General features: G+C 48.6%; 1 protein-coding gene across 5 annotated transcripts; it reads left to right on the plus strand.

Annotated features, from left to right (window-relative positions):
* The first annotated feature begins 8,194 nt into the window (after window positions 1–8,194).
* LOC147966039 (uncharacterized) lies at window positions 8,195–25,291 on the plus strand. Of its 5 annotated transcripts, XM_087528589.1 has the most exons (6): window positions 8,195–9,182; window positions 12,704–12,768; window positions 12,847–12,928; window positions 13,012–13,122; window positions 13,654–16,775; window positions 16,850–25,291. In XM_087528589.1, the coding sequence occupies exons 5-6, from the start codon at window positions 16,664–16,666 to the stop codon at window positions 17,716–17,718; spliced, it is 981 nt and encodes a 326-aa protein (XP_087384715.1). In that variant the 5' UTR covers window positions 8,195–9,182; window positions 12,704–12,768; window positions 12,847–12,928; window positions 13,012–13,122; window positions 13,654–16,663; the 3' UTR covers window positions 17,719–25,291. The 5 variants fall into 5 exon arrangements, with proteins under 5 accessions (XP_087384715.1, XP_087384717.1, XP_087384716.1 ...); XM_087528591.1 differs by having other exon boundaries at window positions 12,704–12,928; XM_087528590.1 differs by having other exon boundaries at window positions 13,012–16,775.
* Window positions 25,292–26,081: the final 790 nt, after the last annotated feature.

Here is a 26,081-nt window from a genome sequence, read left to right on the forward strand (position 1 = left end):
GGTGTGGCGTACCGCAAAACGGGACTCCACGAGATACTGTTCATCTCCACCGTCGACCCCCTCTAGCCTCCACGAGCTACTGTTCATCCACCGTCGACCTCCTCCAGCCTCCACCTGCGACTGTTCATCCACGGGCTCCTGTTCATCCAGCCTCCACCGCGCGCTACTCCACCGCTACTGTTCAACCAACCCTCTCCATGGGCTCCTATTCAACCACCCCTCCATGGGCTACTGTTCATCCTGCCCTCCACCGTCTATTGTTCATCCTGCCCTCCACAGGGTGGTCCTGTTCATCCAGCCCTCCACGGGGTCCTGTTCATCCAGCCCCAACCGGCTCGATCGATCGGGGTCCTGTTCATCCAAAGGCAACACCACGGGGTCCTGTTCCTCCACCCCCACCAGGAACTATTCATCCAACCCCCCCCCCCCCCGCAACGCTCACCGTTCAACCAGAGGCAGCATCGATCGGCTTCAGTTAGCAGCAGTAGCGAATGAATTGCTCGATCGGGTTCAGTTAACAGCCATCGATCGATCGCTCGGGTTCAGTAACGCATAGCCTGCAGTGCAATCACTCGGGTTTAGTTAGAGCCGAACGCCTCGCTCGGGTTCAGTTACAGCCAATGCCTCACACACGCGCGTACGTGTACGAGAGAAGCGCACATCGCTCGGCCCCCGACCTCCCACCGTAACTGGGAACTCCCCAAAATTTTCCTCCCTCGCTTCTACCACGGTTCTTTCCGTCATGGACGGCCCAAATAATGTCATGCAGCTGCATCTCCGGCCCGCCCAGGACGAAAATCCCATTTTCTGTCATGATTTTTTTGTCATAGAAGTAGGAGCCCACCACATCTATGATGATACCGGGTTTTGTCACAATTATCGTCGTAGAAGTGTCATATGTATGACGGAAAAAAATTTTGTTCGACCCAAAATGTCACGGATGTCTTTTTTTGTAGTGATATTCCATCTTGGTATCATGTGTTTGCCTTACATCAAAGTAGTGACTGTCAGTATCATGCATGAATGAGTTCTAAAGAGAGAATTTTATTGCTTTTTCTTGTCGGTTTACTTGACAATTCAAAATCAATAAAGCGGAAGGAAGTTAGCAAGGCAGTGGATAAAGCTGCTCCTTCCAAACGGAGGGCCTCTACAGTTTCTACCCCTCCATCCCCTCCAAGATGATTTCCAAGACAAAACATGCATAGACACTCAACATAGTTGTGTTTATGATGAGCACGTCTCCCCTAGTGCACCATCACCGGTGCTCCCTCTAACTTGGCACTGTTATATGTGGTTGCATGTTATGTGTGATGTCTAGCTTGTATTGCTGCTAATTTTGTTGAATTACATCTGCTTACTTTACACATTATACTTGAATAAGACACGTGTTCCTGTTTCTAGAACATACGATATCTGTCTATCACACCATGTTCTTACATCAAATTACTATTGTTGTGTAACCTGCAACAATCACTTATCATAAGACACGTTTGACTTCGGAGTGTGATATATGTTACATCTCGCATTCTTTTCTAGCTTATACTACTAATTTGTTGAAATGGCACTTATGACGAGACAGTTTTAACTTGGTAGAGTGATATTCGTTGCATCTTTCATATGGTGTCTAGCTTTCATTGCTTCTTATTTGTTGAAATGCCTTCTCCTGAGCTTACACATCATAAGCTGTGAATATGCAATGGCACTAATGACGAGAGACCTCTAACTTGGTAGTGTGATGTTGTTTCCATCTTGCATATGATTTATTTCTTGTACTGCTTCACATTTGTTTAAATGCCATTTATGATGAGACACTGTTAACTTGGCAGAGCGATATTTGTAGAATCTTTCATATGGTGTCTACCTTCCATTGCATTGTTTCTAATCTAGTGAAATGTCTTCTGCTTAGTTTACACATCATAGTTCTGGTTATCTCTTCCGTCCTGTTTTTCATACATATTACATCCTCGTATCATGTGGTTGTCTAACATCAAAGTTCAGTTCGTCTGTATCACACATCAATTTGTTCTGAAGAACTAAATTGTTATTCATTTTTCTTGTCGGCTTGACTTAACATGGCACAGAGAAAGAGGAAGAAACACAGAATAGCAGGGAACGGGAACCGGAAGAATCCTGCAGATTCTGCTGGTACTGATGGTGCAATTGAAGGTCAAAGTCCAACGGAAAATTCTACAAACAAGGTATCCCATGCTACACGGGCTGCAGAAAAAGCCAAACAGAAACAAAGAGCTGCCACCAAACAAGCAGAGACATCCCTAGTTCTTGCAACACCTTCCACAGTACTACCAGCTGCACGAGTTACTCATGCGTCAACTGAGCTAGCAGCACGTTCCCAAGCACCCTTGCCACCTGACACTACTTACCAAGCACTCTTGACACAAGACGAGTTGGCAAGATCAGATGAACCTTGTGAGCTTCGACAACAAGAAGGTAGTTGCTGGAGTCAAGTTACAGTTGCATGCTTCTTTATATGTAGTCTCACTGTTTGATGTACACTAACACTTCCTATGTTCGTTGTTGGACTAGCACCTAGGCGCAAGAGGAAACAAACATCAGGGATAATGCTCGATAGGTTAACTAAATCTAGAGGAGGAAGAATGGAGATCCGTTTTGAGTCAGGTTTAAAAAGGCCACGTGATGCTACAGAGTCAGCCAAGTTAGTATCAAAGGCAGCGGTTGTCGTTAGGTGTCATGTACGTATCCTCCCAACATGGATTCAGTATAGGAATGACAAAGACGAAACCCAGTTCAACACCCTCCTCGACCATTTATCTGTAAGTATGGTTATGTATGGAAACTAGTAATATCGTCTTGCTCTGTCCCATACTTTCTAGGTTGCTGATAATGAGACTCCCATAATTTTCAACAGATGAGGTTCAAGTTGGATAGCCAAGATGATGCAACCAGACAAGCTTGCACCCATGTTTTCAAGTCTGCTCTGCGACAGTATCGGTATATGTCGTGGAATCGGCACGGCAGATGTCCTAGTGTGAGGACTTAGTCGTGAGGCCAACACATCTATGTGGTAGCTTGAGAGGGGTTGAGTGGACTCGAGAGACGCAACGCAGGACAAGGGTTTAGACAGCTTCGGGCCTCGGGAAACATCATCCGGTAACAACCCTACGTGCTGTTTGAGGCTATCTCTCATTATGATCATGAGGAAGTTGCCGTAAACCGGCTCTCCCAGTTAACCCTAACCCTTTAAGATTGTTTCTTCTTACTTGTCCCTCTTTGGGGAGCTCTGCCCCTCCTTATATATGTTGAAGGGGCGGGTTACATGTAGAGTCCAACTCGGACTTAAGACTTAACTATTATGACTTCTCTTCATGGGCTTCTTAACATCTTGGGCTTCATAACGTCTCAGGCTTCATAACTCCTAGCAACCCAGTTACCACTGCCTACCCGGAGTTAACTGGTGCCAGTTTAAGATTGTCTGTCGGGAGTTAACTGGTGCCGGTTTAAGATTATCTGCCGGGAGTTAACTGGTGTCGTTTTAAGATTGTCTGTCGGGAGTTAGCTTCTGCCGGTTTAAGAATATCTGATGAGTTATCATCTGACTTAACCCCTGTCTTAACTGTCATCCGGTTTAACAACCTGCCGGTTTACCGTCTGACTTAACACCAACCGGTTTACCACCTGTCTAAACACCTGCCGGTTTACCACCTGCCTTAACACCTGCCGGTTTACCAAGTCCCAGCCGGGTTATAACTCTGGCCGGATCATACCGCGGGGTATATCCCCGACATTAGCCCCCAGTTTAATTTGGATTTATCCATGTTAAACTAATCCTGATCATCCTTAAGTCCTTGTTACTTCCTTCTTCTGTAAAATCCAAGTCAATAGGCCAGCTTCATAATCAATTTGCTGACAGTGGTTTGTCATAGAGAAATATTGTGAAGAATAACTCCTTTGACTTCAGCTCCCAATGCTTAACAAAAATATTGGTCTTTGAAATACTCATCTGATCTTCAGCCGGTTTAAGAATGTAGAACCTTGCCGGCTTATCATTGCCGGTTTACAAATATTGATGGCACCTGGTCATAATTGTAGTTAACATCAAGCTTGAAAATGTACCTCTTATATGCCTATCACTTGTAGCCCCCAAATCTTAAGAAGGTAGCATAATAATAGCTTAAGACTTGCTTAAATATGAATGTCACAATCTTGAAGAAATCCGGGTTGTTCATCTCAATCACCAGTCAAAACTGAGTATTCCACATATGTAGCCCCCAAGTGCCAGGTTGTCATGCTTGCCGCAACCTGGGACTTGAAATTGCCTTATGCTTATAAAAACTTCAACCAGTGTAGCCCCCAAGGGTCGGGTCATTATGCAATAATGAGCAGGGACTTTATAGATATGATCATGTAGACTTGAACATCAACGTGTAGCCCCCAAGGGCTGGCTCAGTAAGATAATATTGAGCTGGGACTTTATATATACTTCATTGAGAATAACATTATACGATGTAACCCCCATCATGGGGCTTGAATCCACATCCACAAGGTTGAGAGCTTTGTGCTTTACCAACTGAGCAGTGGATCCTTCAATAATAGATGAAAATTTGTGTACCTTGAATTGTTGACAGGAGAAATTGGTAGCCCCCAAGGGCCGGCTCATTACGATGTGATGAGTCGGGTCTTCAATAAGTGATCAAACAATGACTTTGCATTAGCCCCCAAGTGTCATGGTGCATTCTTGCGGCGACATGAGAATTGTGTATTTGATGTAATCCCAACTTGAATAATGTAGCCCCCAAGTGTCGGGTCGTAAGCCTGCAGCAACTCGGGACTATTCCTTCCATTGTATAATAAATCATATCTGTTGATAAAATAAGACGAGGATTGCGCTAAAGCGACTTTGAAAACCTCACTCATAATATTGGTTATTGATAACCATAATAAAAAATCCAGCCATGTTGGCTATTAAAGATTTGAATAAGTATAACCTGGTTTGCAAACCGATTCCTGCCATATAAGCCGGTATATCCATTCACATATGATACATGCTATGATGATGTAATGATGATGTATGATGTAATATATGATGATGTATATGTATCATCAAGAGGGTTTAAGCTATGGTTCGGATACGACCAGAGCCCCCATGTAGTCATAATTGTAGCATTGCGCCGATCAAGAGGTGTAGCTATGGTTCGAATACGACCAAGCCCCCAAGTGATTTCCCTAGTGCCCTTATTCTTATCAAGAGGTGTAACTATGATTCGAACCCATAGCCCCCAAGTGATTTTCCTGGCGGCCTTATGCCTATCAAGAGGTGTAGCTATGGTCCGGATACGACCAGAGCCCCCAAGTGATTTCCCTGGTGCCCTTATGCTTATCAAGAGGGTATAAGCTATGGTTCGGATACGACCAGAGCCCCCAAGTGATTTCCCTGGTGGCTTTAAGCCTATCAAGAGGTGTGACTATGGTTCGAACATAGCCTCCAAGTGATATTGTGAGCTGTGCTCATGGGATACCCATGTTTGAGTTGTGTTGTGCAACAGACTCTCTTTGGCCCCTTATGATAATATTGGCTTGATAGCTGGATTACCGAAGTAACCAGAGCAGTGCTCTTATGATAATATTGGCTTGATAGCCGGATCAAGAGGGTAGTAACACTATGTTCTCTTTGGTGAACACACCTATGTTTGAACAGGAAGCCCCCAAATGATATTGTGAGCTGTGCTCAAGGGGTACCTATGTTTGAGTTGTGCTTTTGCAACAGACTCTCTTTGGTCCCTTTAATGTTTCCTGAAAACTCGAACTTGCGAGAAATTACTCTTTTTGAATCGGAAATTGTTAAACCGGATATTGAGAGCTTCAAAGCTTTGTGGGAGATATCTTTACCTTGAGCCGGATTTTTAAACCGGAATCCTTTCTGATGATCCGGAACTCCTTCATTGAGCCGAGATTTTGTGATTTTCATATACTTTTTAAGCCGGAATTTTTCTGACGGCCTTTAAATTTTCACCAATATGGCGATAGCCTTCATGACTGGGTTATCTTCCCTCCAATGACCTGGAGTTCTTGACTTGCTTTAAACTGCCAGTCATTTACTGAGTCATGTCATCGTAGCCCACAGGTCTTAAGACGACTCGAGGAGTTGGCTTGAGATTCTCCATATTTGACCATGATGTACACCGGCATATAGTTGAACAGCGAAATGCTGTAATATGTTAAAGCTGGAAACTAGGTAGTGAGTTGATGATCTTGAAGGAAATATTCCCTAGAGGCAATAATAAAGTTATTATTTATTTCCTTATATCATGATAAATGTTTATTATTCATGCTAGAATTGTATTAACCGGAAACATAATACATGTGTGAATACATAGACAAACAAAGTGTCACTAGTATGCCTCTACTTGACTAGCTCGTTAATCGAAGATGGTTATGTTTCCTAACCATAAACAAAGAGTTGTTATTTGATTAACGGGATCACATCATTAGATGAATGATCTGATTGACATGACCCATTCCATTAGCTTAGCACCCGATCGTTTAGTATGTTGCTATTGCTTTCTTCATGACTTATACATGTTCCTATGACTATGAGATTATGCAACTCCCGTTTGCCGGAGGAACACTTTGTGTGCTACCAAACGTCACAACGTAAATGGATGATTATAAAGGTGCTCTACAGGTGTCTCCAAAGGTACATGTTGGGTTGGCGTATTTCGAGATTAGGATTTGTCACTCCGATTGTCGAAGAGGTATCTCTGGGCCCTCTCGGTAATGCACATCACTTAAGCCTTGCAAGCATTGCAACTAATGAGTTAGTTGAGGGATGATGTATTACAGAACGAGTAAAGAGACTTGCCGGTAACGAGATTGAACTAGGTATAGGATACCGACGATCGAATCTCGGGCAAGTAACATACCGATGACAAAGGGAACAATGTATGTTGTTATGCGATCTGACCGATAAAGATCTTCGTAGAATATGTAGGAGCCAATATGGGCATCCAGGTCCCGCTATTGGTTATTGACCGGAGACGTGTCTCGGTCATGTCTACATTGTTCTCGAACCCGTAGGGTCCGCACGCTTAAGGTTACGATGACAGTTATATTATGAGTTTATGCATTTTGATGTACCAAAGGTTGTTCGGAGTCCCGGATGTGATCACGGACATGACGAGGAGTCTCGAAATGGTCCAGACATAAAGATTGATATATTGGAAGCCTATGTTTGGATATCGAAAGTGTTCTGGGTGAAATCGGGATTTTACCGGAGTACCGGGAGGTTACCGGAACCCCCCCGAGGTATATGGGCCTTAGTGGGCTTTAGTGGAAGAGAGGAGAGGTGGCCAGAGATGGGCCGCGCGCCCCTCCCCCCCTTGGTCCGAATTGGACAAGGAGAGGGGGCCGGCCCCCCTTCCTCCTCTCTCTCCTCTTTCCCCCCCTCCACGAATCCTATTCCAACTAGGAAAGGGGGGGAGTCCTACTCCCAGAAGGAGTAGGACTCCTCCTGGCGCGCCTCTCCTGGCCGGCCGGCCCCCCTCCCTTGAACCTTTATATACGGAGGCAGGGGCACCCCCTAGAGACACAAGTTGATCCACGTGATCATATTCTTAGCCGTGTGCGGTGCCCCCTTCCACCATAGTCCTCGATAATATTGTAGCGGTGCTTAGGCGAAGCCCTGCGATGGTAGTACATCAAGATCGTCACCACGCCGTCGTGCTAACGGAACTCTTCCCCGACACTTTGCTGGATCGGAGTCCGGGGATCGTCATCGAGCTGAACGTGTGCTAGAACTCGGAGGTGCCATAGTTTCGGTGTTTGATCGGTCGGGCCGTGGAGACGTACGACTACATCAACCAAACGCTTCCGTTATCGATCTACAAGGGTACGTAGATCATACTCTCCCCTCTCGTTGCTATGCATCACCATGATCTTGCGTGTGCGTAGGAATTTTTTTGAAATTACTACAAAACCCAACAGATCTTCACAGCACTCATTGTATATCTTTAGCGTTAATAATGCGATATGAATCCACGGAAGGTTGAAGTCGATCATGGCGGGTTATAAATGATCCTGTTGGAATTGTATCAGTAACCCGGCCAGTGGGTCATACACGCTGATTGTTGAAATTACCCAAACTGCAGTGGCAACAATTTGTACTCCAATTCATTGAGCCATCCGGTGGAAACTGATAATATATTATGATTTGCTCCAGATTTGTTGAAATAGACTGGACCGCGGGGCGACGGTTTATAAACGTCCATTGGGCAGCTTGTATGGGCGGGTGCGACCCTGATATGCCGATATGGATTGGTCTGCAAGGGCAGTAGCTTGGGTGCTTCTATTGAGTGGCACGAAGAACAAATTTCCGCGATATAACGTCATTTGGAAATAAATAATTGCCTTGCACACAAAAAAGATACAGATCAAAGTAATTGTTTTTTATTAAAAACATGTATTAAAAGTAGATAGAAACAATATCACCTGATATATTTTGTCAGACGAATCGGACGCTGATAATGGATAAATACGTTTCCTCTGACTTTTTCATGCAATAGTGCTTAGTAGTAGCTTTAAACTTCTAATACAACAGCCACCGCCCTCCTTATCCTTCTCTTTTTTAATGAGATTTGGGACTGATTTGCTTTCAACTTCGGCGGTAGTAGGCCACATAGTAGTACTCCCTCCGTTCTTGCACATAGACTCCAGCACAGGTACCAATGTGTGCGCTGGCTACAGGGACGACGACTCGGATGGTCGCGGGTGCGGATTCAACGACAGCGCGATGCAGCAGAGGGGTTGAGCCGTAGCAGCGATGGAGAGGCACCGACGACTTAGCACAAGGCCACAGTTGTTTTGTTTGACAACTACACCCGGCGACGGGTCGGAGCCTGCGGGCGAGCGATAGCGGGCGGCTCGGGACTCCCGTGGTTTTAATAGCAGGGGAAGCCGGCCATAACGGCGCGTGAAGGCAGATGGCGACAGCAACTTGACAGCCCAGCAGAAGCTCAGGCGGCGACGGCAACTTGACAACCCAGCAGAAGCTCATATCCGTGTAAGCAGGGACGGGCCGCGTCAACGGCGGTTTACTGGCAACTTCAAAGCGAGGCGGCGGTCTTGGCACGGCAGCAGCCGCGGCGGTTTTGAAGCGGTTACGCCGGTTCAACGGAGTCCATCCGAGGTGAATTGCCACGGCAGATCACGTAAGAGCTTCCGTTGGTATTTTCTCTGTAGGAATTTGCATTGCTTGATCTGATAGTACAGAGATGGCTCAAAATGAGGCCAAGTAGGGGCAGCCTTCTTCCTACTCCAGAAGTCGTAGCCGTGGTCAGTGTGAGCCGGCTAGATGGACTGGTTAATTGTCTGTCATGCTCACGAATTAGGACCAGTGATGCTAGTAAATTTCTTCTTCCTTGATGGATGGATTAGCAGTAGGATGGTTCAAGGACTGGATCGATTGTTTGGCTGTAGAAGTCACTGAAAGAACACGTACAATACATCGTCCATGTTGTAGAAAATCTTGGTTTGGTCAAACGATGCATCCATTGCCTAGCATTGGTTCTGTTCTGTTGAACCGGGGCATGTACACACAGCGCCGCGGCGATGGCGACTTGAAGCGGAGTGACGACGAGAGAGGCGGCGGTTCTGGGACGAAGCGAGATGCGGCAATGGTGGCTCGCAGTGTATGCAGGCGGTTTAAAACTGAAGACGAGGCTGAAAACGAAGCGCCGCGACAACGGCGCGCGGACGACGGCTTGCAGGCAACGCCTTGCAGCTAAAGATGAAAGTAGGACCCATGGTTGGTGCAGTGGTTCACGGCAGAGGCGAGGCGAAGCTGTAACCACGAGGGCAACTTGTGATGACGGATGGCTCGATAACGGCTTGGTGATTCACTGGAGAGGCCGCACCGGCGGGGGTGGCTCGGTGACACCGCTCGACGGCGAAGAGGCGAAGCAAAGCGGCAGCAGGAGGTAATTTGGTGGTGGCAAACCGACCCACAGGCAGCGGGGCGAGTCCGCGGCGACCCGGCAGCGGCTCGAGTAGAGGTGAGCCGGCGACGGCGACTCGTGGAGGAGTGCGGCTGAAGCGGCTCAAGGCCAAGATGGCGGCAGGCGACTCGAGGCTGTACCCGCGGCCGCGGGCTGTCGGCGGCGGCTCAACGCACGTCCGTGACGGCGGGATTGAAGCAGAAGGAGGCCGTGGCCGGTTTAGCGCAAGCGCAGAGCACGAGGAGGTGAGGGCGGTTTAAGGTAGAGGCTACTGTAGAGGTGATTGAGGCCAGGGCCGGCGAGTCACGGCGGCAGCTTGCGGCGTAGGTAGCGGCAGGAGCACAGTGGAATAACGCCGAGGTACGAGCCGACACGGCAGAGGCCACGGCGGTTTAGCAGCGGAGACGCTCGGAGAGCCCCGACGAATCCACAGCGGAGGGGTGGATGGTTGAAGTCTTGAAGATGGCGAGAATGAAAATCCAACTCGACACACGCATTCAAAGCGCGAGGCCACTTCAAGGCCGCGAGCGATGAGGTGGCACGGTGAATCGGAAGCGATACGGCTCAACCGCGGAAGCTCGGCTTCGGCCGTGGGTGCAAGGCGAATCACTCTGCGACGATTCCTGCGGGGGACGTTTGATAAGCCGTGACTACCGCGCCCCTCGGTGACTGAAGGCGAGGGTGTAAGGCAGCGACGGTTTGCTGGTACGGTGGCGTGAGGCCACTCCCGATGGAGGTGAGGTGGAGGCCTGGTTCAGAGGCGAACTCAGGGCAACAGTTGCTTGACACACAACCCCGGCCACGGCACAGGTCAACGACTCAGCACGGCCGCGTTGCGGAGGCTTTGGTCGAGGAAACGCAAGGCATGATCTGGCAGTGCGGCTTGCAGCGACAGGTTACAACAACGGCGAGTCACCTCGTTGTAGTGGATGCGGACCAGCGGGCATGATCCGGGAGGGCGGCTTACAGCGACAAGTCACAACGACGGCGAGGCCGCATTGCGGTTCAAAGCAGAGGCAGCATGGTCACTCGGCCGCATTAGACGGCCGATGAGAGCGGCACGATGTAGGAATAGCCACGGACGCAGGGCCGTGTGAATCGGAGCTTGCGGCGACGGAGTCCGGCGGTTTAACGTGCGGTAGGTCGCAGAAGCCTCGACAGTGGCCAGGGAGAGGTCGTGAAGTTACGGCTCGAAGGAAAACCGGGAGCTTGTTAATGAAGCGGCAGCCGTAGCTTCAGAGGGGACCAGGTTACGGTCGTTGATTCTGGGTTGGCCTGATTCGATTGTAGTATTGATTTGAATAATATAAAACACGAGACCGAGTCGTGATCGTATGGTCCCTGATTGCTTGCCCACTCACAGGTGTTTTGACATGGATTGCAGCGTTCGGTGGCTGCAGCAAGATTCTTGTATGTCTTAGTGACCCACAATAGCACATGCGAATATTGACCTCCTCCATGCTGTAGTAGCTTTTGGACAATCCACGTCCGGATCATGGTGGTCTTCTATTCAAGAAACGCATACTTAAAAATTCCTTTTTGACACTTCTCGTGTTCCAAGATACTGATGACTCGCCCAAATAGAAGTTTGTCTCGGCTCTCATAGCGGCCACTGTAACCGATATCGATTCGTCTCCATATCCGACGGATCGCCGGGTCATGTTTATCACGCACGCGTAACACTAATTTTCTCTTGACCTCAAATCTCAAAGATTGCAAATTTAGACTAATGAATTTGAAGCTGACGCAGATCCTTCTAAACGGGAATTTTCCCCTGCGAAAAATTGTGAATTTCTCGATCCCTAGAAGAGATCCCTCCAAGAACTCCTCACCATCATGCGCAGGTCCCACGATGGGCGCCAACTGTCGTGGAATCGTCACGGCAGATATCCTAGTGTGAGGACTTAGTCATGAGGCTAACGCATCTATGTGGTAGCTTGAGAGGGGTTGAGTGGAATCGAGAGACGCAACGCAGGACAAGGGTTTAGATAGCTTCGGGCCCCGGGAAACATCATCCGATAACAACCCTACGTGCTGTTTGAGGCTATCTCTCAAAATGATCATGAGGAAGTCGCCGTAAACTGGCTCTCCCAGTTAACCCTAACCCTTTAAAATTGTTTCTTCTTACTTGTCCCTCTTTGGGGAGCCCCGCCCCTCCTTATATATGTTGAAGGGGCGGGTTACATGTAGAGTCCAACTCGGACTTAAGACTTAGCTATTATGACTTCTCTTTATGGGCTTCTTAACATCTTGGGCTTCATAACGTCTCGGGCTTCATAACTCCTAGCAACCCAGTTACCACTGCCTGCCGGGAGTTAACTGGTGCCGGTTTAAGATTGTCTGCCGGGAGTTAACTGGTGCCGGTTTAAGATTGTCTGCCGGGAGTTAACTGGTGCCGGTTTAAGATTATCTGCCGGGAGTTAACTTCTGCCGGTTTAAGATGGTCTGTTGGTTTAAGAATATCTGCCGAGTTATCATCTGACTTAACCCCTGTCTTAACTGTCAGCCGGTTTAACAACCTGCCGGTTTACCGTCTGACTTAACACCAACCGGTTTAGCACCTGTCTTAACACCTGCCGGTTTACCACCTGCCTTAACACCTTCCGGTTTACCAAGTCCCAGCCGGGTTATAACTCCGACCGGATCATACCGCGGGGTATATCCCCGACAGTATAACTTGAGGAAAACTCACTTTGAAGGCAAGGCTAACAGTGAACTTTCTCAAACATCTCCAGTGGAAAATATATCCGATGAAGACTGGAGGGGCCTCGTTAAACACTGGTCTGATCCGAAGTATCAGGTACATTATATATATGTAATCAGATCACATGTTGAAGTCCTATTTATGCATGTGCCACACAAATCTATCTTCTTGTAGGTGAACTGTTCAAAGAACAAGGCCAACCGTACGAAAGTGAAATTCCAACAGACGACATGATCTCGTAGCTATATTGCACACTGTGAGGCTCTTGTAATTAGGTGTTGTTTCACTCTTTTCGTTGTACCATATTATCAGATCTATATTGACTTGTTCCAAATGCAGAGGAAAGACCGCAAGGACCAAAAAGTACCTGAACCAAATGCTGTGGAAATCTTCAAGGACTGTCACACCAGCAAGAAGAAGGGCATGACTACACTAGTCAAAGCCGCTGTTGTAAGTCCTTAATCCTCATGCCTTTTAACTACTACTTACTCTGACTTGTGCCTTGAACTGCATGGTTTGCAACCAACGTCTATTACTCTTTTCAATTTTATACACAATTGTCTTAGCGTATCATTGCACCTTAGAAGGTTTAAAAGAGAGGAGTGATGTTCCTTTGATCTTGACCTGTAATCTAGTTCCGTGCTGGACTTGCCCACACAACGTTATAATTGCCTGTTTTTCTGTTCTCAGTTGTTTTGTGATATGAATGATGTCAAACTATGCTTACCGTATTATAAACTTCGTCCCTTTATCCTTAGCCCTCAATACAATGTGAATAAATACGCAATACATTAGCGATGGTACATGGTCATATGTTTGGAACCTGGTTTTATTATGTACTTTGCAATAAAATACAACTAATATTTTACATGGGTTCACCAGAATAAGTTCTGTATATATACCAAAGATATTTTGTTTGGTTTCGCTACCTCCTTAATATCTCCTGTTCTGGTACTACTAATGTAAACCTCAACTTTTCAGCGAGCTATGGAAAACATGGTGGAACCGCCACCTTCTGAAGGTGGCGAGGCAACTATAACCGCAATGTCAGCTCTTGCTGCAGTGGGTCAGTACCTGTCCACTAATAGTGCCAAAAGCACATTTGTCGGTGTCAAAACCGGCGGATCTCGGGTAGGGGGCCCCGAACTGTGCATCTAGGCCGGATGGTAACAGGAGGCAGGGGACACGAAGTTTTACCCAGGTTCGGGCCCTCTCGATGGAGGTAAAACCCTACGTCCTGCTTGATTAATATTGATGATATGGGTAGTACAAGAGTTGATCTACCACGAGATCAGAGAGGCTAAACCCTAGAAGCTAGCCTATGGTATGATTGTTGATGTGTATGTTGTCCTACGGACTAAAACCCTCCGGTTTATATAGACACCGGATATGGTTAGGGTTACATAGAGTCGGTTACAATGGTAGGAGATCTGAACATCTGTATCGCCAAGCTTGCCTTCCACGCCAAGGAAAGTCCCTTCCGGACATGGGACAGAGTCTTCAATCTTGTATCTTCATAGTCCAAGAGTCCGGGTTGAAGGTATAGTTCGGCTATCCAAACACCCCCTAATCCAGGACTCCCTCAGTAGCCCCTGAACCAGGCTTCAATGACGACGAGTCCGGCGCGCAAATTGTCTTCGGCATTGCAAGGCGGGTTCCTCCTCCAAATACTTCATAGAAGATCTTGAACACAAAGATAGTGTCCGGCTCTGCAAAATAAGTTTCCACATATTGCCATAGAGAGAATAATAATATTAACACAAATCTAATCTGCTGACGTATTCCGTGGTGCGACACGCCACGGCCAAGCCTTTATCCAAATCGTTTCATTATCCCACCTCAGCGTGTTATGTGAGGTGGTTTCCTTGGCACGTCTTGTCAAAGCAGAGATCGTGTCCCCTCATTACGGGATTCTCATCAATATGGGCGTGGGTAACCCAACCGCTTCTAGGACTCCTAGATCATAGGCAAGTCCAAACGGACACGGGGAGGACGCTTGATATCCACCCTCTTTATAAAGGGGCAAAGCTTTTACTTTTTCCTCCCGTGCTCAATCGAATCCTTCCCCCGCCCCAAGCTCAAACGCCCAAAGCTTAGGTCAGGTGCTCCGAACCTTCAGTCATGTCCGGATCCATCCTTCAAGGTCGATGGATGCCCTCCTCCGTCACAGAAGAAGACATCAAAAAGTTGAGGGAGGCCAGGTATCTAACCGCCGAAATATCGCATCGGCTGCCTCCCCGGGGGCAGGCCGTCCCCTCTCCCAAACCCAACAAGAGCATTGTGTTCGTCCCCCACTTCCTCCGGGGTCTAGGTTTTGCACTGGATCCTTTCGTCAGGGGCTTGATGTTTTATTACGGGCTAGATTTCCATGATCTAGCTCCGGACTCCTTCCTGCATATCACGACTTTTGTTGTCGTATGCGAGGCCTTCCTCCGGGTTACCCCCCACTTTGGCTTATGGCTCAAGACCTTTGAAGTAAAGCCGACGGTGATTGAAGGGCAACATACAGAGTGTGGAGGCGCCTCAATATGCAAGATGACGGGAGCTCCGTGGCCCAAAGGTTCCATCCCAGAGGTGTCTACATTGTGGCAACAGGAGTGGTTCTACATCACGACTCCTAGCAGTGCCAAGTGGGCGGCCGCCCCCGTTTTTCGCTCGGGCCCTCCACCACGACTGATGTCATGGATCAGCAGAGGACTGAGCTGGGGTCCAGCCAAGGATGTGCCTTTACTGCAAAGCCGCATTCGAGATCTCTTCAACGGAGATCTCAGTTTGGTCGCGGTAATACAAGTTATGCTGGTTCGTCAAGTCCAGCCTTGAAACGTCGGCCCTTCGCTTGTGGGAGTTCAATCCCGAGGGTCCGCGTGTCATTCAAAATTTTCTCGGCCTGACGCATGAGGATATGTATAAGCCATTCTTCGAACATCAGGTAGATTGTCCGGAAATCACAGAGGACGTGGGCTTGAGCAGTAACCGCGCCGCCGAACAGGTAAAGAATCTTCCGGCCAAACATATTATCTTTCCTTCATTACGAAGTTATTGAGAGTTTGCTTTTTCGACCAGGACTGGCTAACAAAGGCGAAGTTGACTCGGTGTTCGGCCCCCTCCCTGAGGGTTTGGAGAATCCGGTACTGGAAAAGATGCTCCAGACCGCACCTTGCCCGGATCCCTTGAAGGAAGATACTGTGGAGGGTAATGCGGCGGACGCGGGCCCCCAACGCTGCCTATTCTAACCGAGGGAGCGAGCGTCTCCACGAAGGAAGACGACCGGAAAAGGAAAAGGACTGCTCCTGGGAATTCGGAAGCCGATGCTTCCAAACGGGAGAAGAAATCTTCTACCGGGGGCCCTACCTTGGGGGGCGGTGCTGCTGCACAAAGTCCGTGGGGGGATCAATTCTCCTGGGAGTCGTAAGTGACCCGAAAACTTTAATAGTACAGATATGCCATCTTTTTCTTCTGAGAAAATAACCACCACATATATTTATGCAGTTCGGGCCTTAGCCCCTCTCAAATGAGCTCGTCTTCGGGGGATCTTCTTCCAGAGATGATGGAGAGCGAGACGCCTCCTCCGGACTCCTCTGCTCCGGAAGCGGGCGACCCTGAAGTGTCGTCGCGGAGGGCCTCTCCGAGTGCGGAGAAGCCAGAAGGTGATCCAATTGATCCCCAAGGCTCCTAGTGTCCGGCTCCCGAAGAGGGTAGACAAAAGAGTCCGGCGCCTTCTAGTGTGCGATCGGCCATCTCAGATGATCACCGTGTGTTGATGAATATGGTGATGGAGAGGATATCGTCCACCGAAAGCGGATTGCATGAAGCTTTTATGAGTCTACTGACAGGCTTTGAGGTACGTGAAAAGGAATGTGTAATAGTCCTGCACATGCTAGGCGTGCCGTGTGTAGATAATAGCCCCTGAGACTCTGGTTGTCGTCGGAAACGATGACGAACGGAGGATCATATTCCCAGGTAATAACCATACTGCCTTTATGTGCAGGAGATGGAAGCTCCGGTGGCCAGCCGGACTAGCCAGTTTGCCCATTTAGAAAGGCGGTTGGATGCGGCAGATGCCGACATCGATCTTGTTAACAGAAGGCTTGACGAGGCGCAGGGTAAGTATCCTTTTCTGGTAAATGCCAAATAGGAAGAGTATGATGCCAGTGTTTTTAACATGTTATGACTGCAGATGGAGCTGCCACTGTTGAAGCCTTGCGGGCGGAACTTGCCCGAGCCAAGGAACAAGCAAGATTGGGTAATGCAGCTGCTTTGAAGGCGGCCGAAGAGTTGCGAGCCGAGAAGGCCGCACATGGCGAGAGCCGGAAGAAGATGGCCAATATGGCCGTAGAATTAAAAGCCGCCGTAGACCGTTGCCTGGCTCTTGAAAAGGAAAACCAGGCGAAGGCATCAGACCTTGAGAAGGCTGCTGTAACGGGAAAAGACCTCCGCTCTGCTATGAGGGCAAAGAAGGAGGAGCTGCGGGAAGCTGGGGATATTGTAGCCGGGAAGTCCTTTATGCTGCAGAGGAAGTACGGAGATCCACGGTATGCCCCTCTGGATCGGCTATGGAGTTCGGAGGATGCGTATATGGATTTGGCGGCGAGCGTTGCCGATGCGGCCAAGTACTTCCAGAGTCAGACGGACCGTGAAGTGGACCAGCTGTTTTGGAAGCAATTCCTTTCTTCCGAGCGTCCGCTTTCGTTGACGGACCAATTAGCCGAATGGGCCGAACTAAATAGGTTGTCCGGACTCTCCATGAGGTCTGTTGTGGATCAACTATGGCCTGGAATGTCAATACCGAGCAGCTATTTCAGCTTGGTGCAGCAGGTCCTTGATGTGGTGCTGCGCATAAATGCGATGAAGAGGTCGGCGTGCATAGAAGGCGCACGGATGGCCTTTGCCCGTGCTAAAGCATACTGGGCAGAGATGGATGCTACCACTGTTGCAGCGCAGGATTCGGCCATAGGTCGAAGGGCTGCGGAGCACTACTTTGAGGAAGTTCTTGAGGGTGCTCGTTTGGTAGAGACCCAGTGCTCAAAAAATATTATGTTTGATTGACATGTAATCTCATCGTAAGAGAAATGCTTTTTAAATTTTTATGAGGCTACTTTTATACTTTTGCCTAAAAGTAATGTGATGCCTCCCGGGCGGCCGTTTATGTATACATCTGTATAACCTGAAAGATTGAAGTCGTCGGCTTCAACCCCCACGCATATAATGCGGAGGTGTTCGCAGAAACACGTGTTCACACTTAACCCAACGTCTTGGTCCTATTAAGGAGGTGATAGCGGAGCGAGCAAGGCAACCGGACTATAATGCTTTAACACTTTCACTTAGCCATAGGAGTTTGACAGTGGGGCTACTAGATAGCCCCTGGTGGCTCCGCACTCTCCCGATCCCGGGGTGCGTATATTCCTGGCCGGAAAGCGGCCCTTCGTTAAGGTGGAGGAATTCTAACATTCCCATGGGTCATCGAGTGGTTGACCAGTCTCATGCTAGATCATGACAGTCAGTTTTCGACTTTCTCTACTGAGGCGTCAGGGCACAATCGCAGTAGTTCTCCTGGTGCTACCTTAGCCGGTAAAGCGGAACGTAAGGCACCCAAACATAGGAGCCGGGCAAACCCAACATTTGACCAAAGACAATGATTCAGAGCTGATGCATATAGGGCCAAACTCGCGACGCCGAACACTCCCTAAGGTATTCGGTCTTTGTGGTATAAACCGGGCCTGAAGAATGGCCTTTGTAAGAAGCCCCTTGTGTCCAGGTACATGCATTGTTCTGGCGTGGCCACATGCCAAGACGTCAGCACCCTTCTCAACGGTGGATATGTATCAACAAGAAACAGTAAAAAAGGTTTACGTAGGGTCTTAATCTAAAAGGAATCCTTGGGTCGGGTCCCTGCCGCACGTCTGTTCATGTGTCTCTGTTGTGCCGTATCCTGGACGGGTGTAGCATGATGATCATCTGTAAAAGAGAGGAATTTAGGTAAAAAGGTTGTCGTGCAAAAGGATAGTTTTCTAAAGAAACCATGTATAATTCAAGATAAGAAGAAATCGCCACTCGTCTGCGTGTGTTGAGCCCCTTGTACTTTTGAAAGATAGGGGTGTGACCGTTTATTTGATATGAGTAGCGGCGTCGGATTTGGTTAGTTGCGTCTGAGGTCTTGACGACTTATTGGATGCTTTTGCTGGTCCGGGCGCCTTTAGTGTGCGGCTGCCAAGGCAACCTCACTCTCTTCGGCGCGCAGAGATCGCTTGATACTTCCGTGCACTGAAATGATGCCATGTGGACCGGGCATCTTGAGTGTTAGGGAGGCGTAGTGTGGTATTGCATTAAAGCGAGCAAAAGCTTCGCGTCCGAGTAGTGCTTGATAGCCACTTTTAAACGGAGTGATGTGAAAAGTTAAATGCTCGCGACGGAAGTTGTCGGGGGAGCCGAATATAACTTGTAGTAGGAGGGAGCCCGTACAACGAGCCCCTGGGCCTAGCGTTACTCCTTTAAAGGTAGTATTGCTATGGCGAATTTGTGTTGGGTCTAACCCCATCCCGCGGATTGTATCTTGATATATTAGGTTTAGGCTACTGCCGCCATCCATCAGGACTTGTGTGAAGTGGTATCCGCCAATTACTGGGCCTAATACCAGTGCAGCCCATCCTGCGTGCCGGATACTTGATGCATAATCACGATGGTCGAAGGTGATCGGTTGAGACGACCAGTGGCGGGACTTCGCGGTGATGGGCACTTGGGTATATTTTTCAGGGAGTGCCGCATTGTTTTTTCTCTTGATCACGTGTAACACGTTTACTATTTTGACGTCGGGTGGAAATTTCTTTTGTTCCCCTTGTCTTGATTGGGAGGTTCGTCCTCGTCTTCACTTGGTGTATCTTCCCCTTTGTGTATGACGTTAAGCTTGCCGGACTGCTTGAAGACCCAACATTCTCTGTGGGTATGATTAGCAGGTTTGCTAGGGGTACTATGGATCTGACATACTTGGTCTAGAATTTTGTTGAGGCTGGACAGTTCATCTCTGGTGCCTTTGGAGGGCGGCTTTTGGTTTGGCCGAGGGACTTTGAATCCGGCATTTACTGCCGTGCCCTTCATGCTGTCTTCTTTATTCCGGCGTTTGTTATTACTGTTGCGCCGTGATTTCCCGTTTCCATCTCTAACTTCAGATGTACTGGGGTTGCTGGTGCTGCATCTGGCTAGCCAGCTGTCCTCACCCGCGCAGAAGCGGGTCATGAGGTTTGTTAATGCGGCCATCGTTCTCGGCTTATTTTGGCCGAGGTGTCTGGCGAGCCATTTGTCACGGACGCTGTGCTTGAAAGCCGCTAAGGCTTCAGCGTCCGGACAATCAACAATCTGGTTCTTTTTAGTAAGAAACCATATTCCAAAGCTTTCGGGCTGACTCTCCGGGCTGTTGAGTTATGTGACTCAGGTCGTCCGCATTCGGAGGTCGGACATAAGTCCCTTGAAAGTTTGCCCGAAAGGCGTCTTCGAGCTCTTCCCAACTTCCAATGGAGCTTTCGGGGAGGCCTTTGAGCCAGTGATGAGCTGGCCCTTTGAGTTTGAGAGGTAAGTACTTGATGGCATGGAGATCATCCCCTCGAGCCATATGTATATGAAGGATATAGTCCTCAATCCAGACCCCAGGGTCTGTTGTTCCGTCGTATGCCTCTATGTTTACGGGCTTGAATCCCTCTGGGAATTCGTGGTCCAGCACCTCATCGGTGAAACATAGGGGGTGTGCGGCACCCCTGTAGCTGGGTGTGCCGCGTTGTTCGGATGCTTGTTGTGTTGCATTGTATGCTGGGGCGCGCTTGCGTGGTCCATAGATGGATCTTGTTGCACCGTCCTTTGGGTGCGAGCCCTCACATGGGTCGCGTGTTGTATTGTGAGCGGCGTTGAATGTCGTTCTGTGGTGGTAGAGGGGTCGTCTATCCAACCAGGTGGCTGCTTTGATATTTGGTTGTGGGGGGGTCTGAGGCCTCCTCATCGAATTCGGGTAGCAGCTTCCGCTTTGGGTAGCTCTTGGAGGGGCGATTGTCGCCGTACCTTGCTGCAGTGTTGAGTATTTTGCTCCATCTGAACTGGAGCGTGTTTTGCGTGGCATTGAGCCTCCGCTTCTGCTTTTTGAGGCTCCTTGCGGTGGCGACGAGCCTTTTACGGGCATTCTGCTGCTCCGAGTGCCTGTCCGGCGTTGTGTCGTCCAGACCATTATCATTCATAGGGTTTGTTTGTTTTGTTTGATTATCCGGATTGCCGTTGTCTGGCAGCGGTTCGCCTTGCTCCAGCGCTGGATCAGTGTGATCGCTATTTCTGTCGAGGCGGGATTTGGGGCGGCGCTTGCGTCGCCGCTTTGACTGCTTTTCGAGGGAACAATCCTTCGGTGCGTCCTTCCGTTCCTCGCCGTCATCTTTGGGTGCGTCCACCATGTATAGGTCATATGACGAGGTGGCGTTCCAGGGCTCGCTAGGCGCTGATTCTTCATCGTCTCCTTCATCGGCGTCCATACAGTCAATGTCGTCGGAGTTGAAGTCGAGCATGTCGGTTAAATCATCGACAGTGGCTACCAAGTGGGTGGTGGGTGGGTTTTGAATTTCTTCATCGTTCGAATCCCAACCTTGCTGACCGTAGTCCGGCTAGGGTTCTCCTGATAAAGAGAGAGATTTTAGTGACTTCAGGATATCGCCGAAAGGCGAGTGCTGAAAGACGTCCGCGGCCGTTAACTCCATGATCGGCGCCCAATCGGATTCGCTCGGTAGGGGCGCGGAGAGTTCGGAGTCCGGAGAAGAATCCGGCTCCATGGAGTCACGAGCCTTGCAGAGTATGGGGCTGGTGTTCGGCCCAACCGCCGTTGGGATTGCAGCCCCCGAGGCGGCGTCCACCCGCCCGTCCTCGATCGACGCAGCCGGCTCCGAACTAGAGGTCGGAGCCGATGCGGGTGTGGCCTCCAGGGCACTGTTCGGCGGCAGAGCTAGATCATGCTCGTCGTGACAGTGCGGCGCGCTCGGCAGTGGTTCAAATCCGTCGAAGATCAAGTCCCCGCGGATGTCGGCCGTGTAGTTTAAACTTCCGAATCTGACCTGACGGCCAGGGGCATAGCTTTCGATCTGCTCTAGATGGCCAAGTGAATCGGCCCGCAGCGCGAAGCCGCCAAAGACGAAGATCTGTCCGGGGAGGAAGGTCTCACCCTGGACTGCATCGCCATTGATGATCGCAGGAGCCATCGAGCCTGACGGCGACGGCACAGAGGAACTCTCAATGAAAGCACCAATGTCGGTGTCAAAACCGGCGGATCTCGGGTAGGGGGCCTCGAACTGTGCGTCTAGGCCGGATGGTAACAGGAGGTAGGGGACACGAAGTTTTACCCAGGTTCGGGCCCTCTCGATGGAGGTAAAACCCTATGTCCTGCTTGATTAATATTGATGATATGGGTAGTACAAGAGTTGATACCACGAGATCAGAGAGGCTAAACCCTAGAAGCTAGCCTATGGTATGATTGTTGATGTGTATGTTGTCCTAAGGACTAAAACCCTCCGGTTTATATAGACACCGGATAGGGTTAGGGTTACATAGAGTCGGTTACAATGGTAGGAAATCTGAACATCTGTATCACAAGCTTGCCTTTCACGCCAAGGAAAGTCCCTTCCGGACACGGGACGGAGTCTTCAATCTTGTATCTTCATAGTCCAGGAGTCCGGGTTGAAGGTATAGTTCGGCTATCCGAACACCCCCTAATCCAGGACTCCCTCAACATTCCTGCGTAATATTGGGTTGGTTGTTAGGGAAAACTCGTCCCAACTGCCTCGTGATCAAGATATGCAAGCTCAAAACAATGTTGTATTTGCGCTCTAGACACAAGTCCATTCCCTAACAGAGACCCGTTGTGAAACAAGGAGAGACATTGTTCGATGTTGTCAAGATATGCATGGTTTTGAAACCAGACTATGAAACATTTGCTATGTTGTTCAGGAGCCTAGGAGAACTGAAGGCGAAGGTTATGGTGCTCCATCAGACAATACAACATGAAAACATAACAGTCACGTCAAATGAACTGAGCTTCTGAACTTCTGGTGGTGCATTTATCTGCTAGACTGTTAACTTTTATGCCAACCTTCCTTTTGTTTTATAGTTGTAATTTGATTTGGTGCGATACAAAATTTATTCTTAACGTGCAGCCACCGGCTGAAGAAAACAGCAAGCCATTTTTCTAAAGTGTAGGGTGTTCCCTATATTTGCACTAGTGGTGAACTTTGATGCCCACCGGCTGTAGTTAACATGGGCCTCCTATGGGCCGTAGAAACAATGGGCCTTCTAAGTGCCGTAGAAACAATGGGCCTTCTAAGTGCCGTAGAAACAATGGGCCTTCTATGTGGCATAGAAACAATGGGCCTTATACGGGCCGTAGACACAATGGGCCTTCTATGGGCCGTATCATCAATGGGCCTTCTACGGGCTGTATGATTGGTTGGCCAAACATGGGCCAATAATAGACCACACTATGGCCGTACATGGGCTAGAGTTGAAATTGTCCGTTCATGGGACGACCATAACGGGTCGTCGTTAATCGGCCGTCTTTGATGACGCTATGAAAACGGCCCAACGTATTAACGGGCCACAAACGGGCCGACTGTAACCACGGGCTGAATTTGGCCCACAAGCAGAAAATGACAGTAACGGGCCGTAAGTAAACGAATGCTGGAAATGATCCCAAGAATAAATGGGCCCTGACAAGGCCGAAAGATAACATGGGCTGGAAACGGCCCAATGGAATAATGGGTCGTTAATGGGTATAAAGTGATACACTGTTCATTACGGGCCAGTTTCACCATGTGCCGTTAATGGGTATAAAGTGATACACTGTTCATTACGAGCCATTTTTACCACAGGCCGTTAATGGGCTGGGAGTAATAAGGGCCTCATATGGGCCGAAAGACGCCATGGGCCATACATGGGCCAGAAGTTAAAATGGACTGGAATTATATTGGATGGCCCAGATGATGCTACTTGGCCCTAGGTTAGCGGCTGTAAATGGGCTATATGCGAACGGGCCGTTAACAGGCTTGCCATGGGCCGGCCCGCCACCTTTTGACCAAGTCAAACGGGCCGGCCTTTTCACAGGAATGGGCCTCTATTGGGCCATGCCATGTGTCGACGTATCATAGGCTCTTTGGGTCCAATGAGTGAAAGACATCTGTCCCAACGGTGAGCCGACACGTGTTTCCTCCAGCCAATGATGATTTCACACATGGAAAATCCCTATTGGTCGGGGCTGTTAATGGGTTAGATCCAAAACTAGACCCAATAGCTTAACGGCGTTCCGTTATGGTGGATGCCACGTGTCAGTCACCCTTGACGAAAGCACTTCTGTGATGTGCGATTTATCGTCATGGAAGTGGACACCTTCCATGATGATAATTTTGGTAATGTCATGGAACACTTCTACGACAGCACAGGCATGACTATCTTGATCCTGTCATAAAATTGTCATGGATGTACATGCATGACAGAAAACGTGACCTAGTGTGACAAACACGTATCATCACGGAAGTGTATTTTTTTTGTAGTGCTCCTATGGTCGCGCCAGGACTACGTGAGGGAGGAGATGGAGCGCCAGCATCGTGCCCTGGAAGAAATCATCATGCGATGCCGCGACTCCGACAAGGGTGTCATCGTAGTGCTCTCCGACGGCGATGACAAGGTCGCTGCACCGAGCCAGCTAGTCCGCAGCGGCGATCCATGGCAGGGCTGCAGCAAGGACGCTCCGAAGGACGGGCCGCCTAGTGACGGCGGCGATGACTACACCGCCTTCTACAAACTCCTCAACATGAACAACTAGAGTAGTTTTTTTGTTTTAATCTATGTAAATTCGCCTAAAATATCAATGAAATCGCATAAATTTCATCTAAATCTATGATACATCTCCATCGTATCTACTTTTCCAAACACTTTTGCCCTTGTTTTGGACTCTAACTTGCATGATTTGAATGGAACTAACCCGGACTGACGCTGTTTTCAGCAGAATTACCATGGTGTTATTTATGTGCAGAAACAAAAGTTCTCGGAATGACCTGAAACTTCACAGAACTTCTTTTCGGAAATAATAAAAAATCCTTGCAAAAGACGAAGACCAGGGGGGCCATACCCTAGCCACAAGGGTAGGGGCGCGCCCCCTACCTCGTGGCCCCCTGGAGCTCCTCCGACCTCAACTCCAACTCTATATATTTGGTTTCGGAGAGAAAAAAAACCAGGGAAAAAGATTCATCGCGTTTTACGATACGGAGCCGCCACCAAGCCCTAAAACCTCTCGGGAGGGCTGATCTGGAGTCCGTTCGGGGCTCCGAAGAGGGGAATCCGTCACCATCGTCATCATCAACCATCCTCCATCACCACATTCATGATGCTCACCGCCGTGCGTGAGTAATTCCATCGTAGGCTTGCTGGACGGTGATGGGTTGGATGAGATTTATCATGTAATCGAGTTAGTTTTGTTAGGGTTTGTTCCCTAGTATCCACTATGTTCTGAGATTGATGTTGCTATGACTTTGCTATGCTTAATGCTTGTCACTAGGGCCCGAGTGCCATGATTTCAGATCTGAACCTATTATGTTTTCATCAATATATGAGAGTTCTTGATCCTATCTTGCAAGTCTATAGTCACCTATTATGTGTTTTGATCCGTTAACCCCGAAGTGACAATAATCGGGATACTTACCGGTGATGACTGTAGTTTGAGGAGTTCATGTATTCACTGTGTGTTAATGCTTTGGTCCGGTACTCTATTAAAAGGAGGCCTTAATATCCCTTTGTTTCCGCTAGGACCCCACTGCCACGGGAGGGTAGGACAAAATATGTCATGCAAGTTCTTTTCCATAAGCATGTATGACTATATTCGGAATACATGCCTACATTACATTGATGAATTGGAGCTAGTTCTGTGTCACCCTAGGTTATGACTGTTACATGATGAACCGCATCCGGCATAATTATCTATCACCGATCCATTGCCTACGAGCTTTCCATATATTGTTCTTTGCTTATTTACTTTTCCGTTGCTATTGCTATCATCACTACAAAATACCAAAAACACTACTTTTGTTACCGTTACCTTTTGCTACCATTACTACTACTATCATATTACTTTGCTACTAAACACTTTGCTGCAGATATTAAGTTTCCAGGTGTGGTTGAATTGACAACTCAGCTGCTAATACTTGAGAATATTCTTTGGCTCCCCTTGCGTCGAATCAATAAATTTGGGTTGAATACTCTACCCTTGAAATTTTTTGCGATCCCCTATACTTGTGGGTTATCAATCTACCAAATTTCGTCAACTTTGGGTTCTTAATTTTTTGGCCGATGTTGTTGTGGTCGCGGCTGGGAATCGAACCCCCCCCCCCCCCACAACGCTGGAATTT

This window comes from Triticum urartu, chromosome 6A, assembly GCF_056163025.1.
Source record: "Triticum urartu cultivar PI428250 chromosome 6A, HENAU_Tu73, whole genome shotgun sequence".
NCBI classification, from domain to species: Eukaryota; Viridiplantae; Streptophyta; class Magnoliopsida; order Poales; family Poaceae; genus Triticum; species Triticum urartu.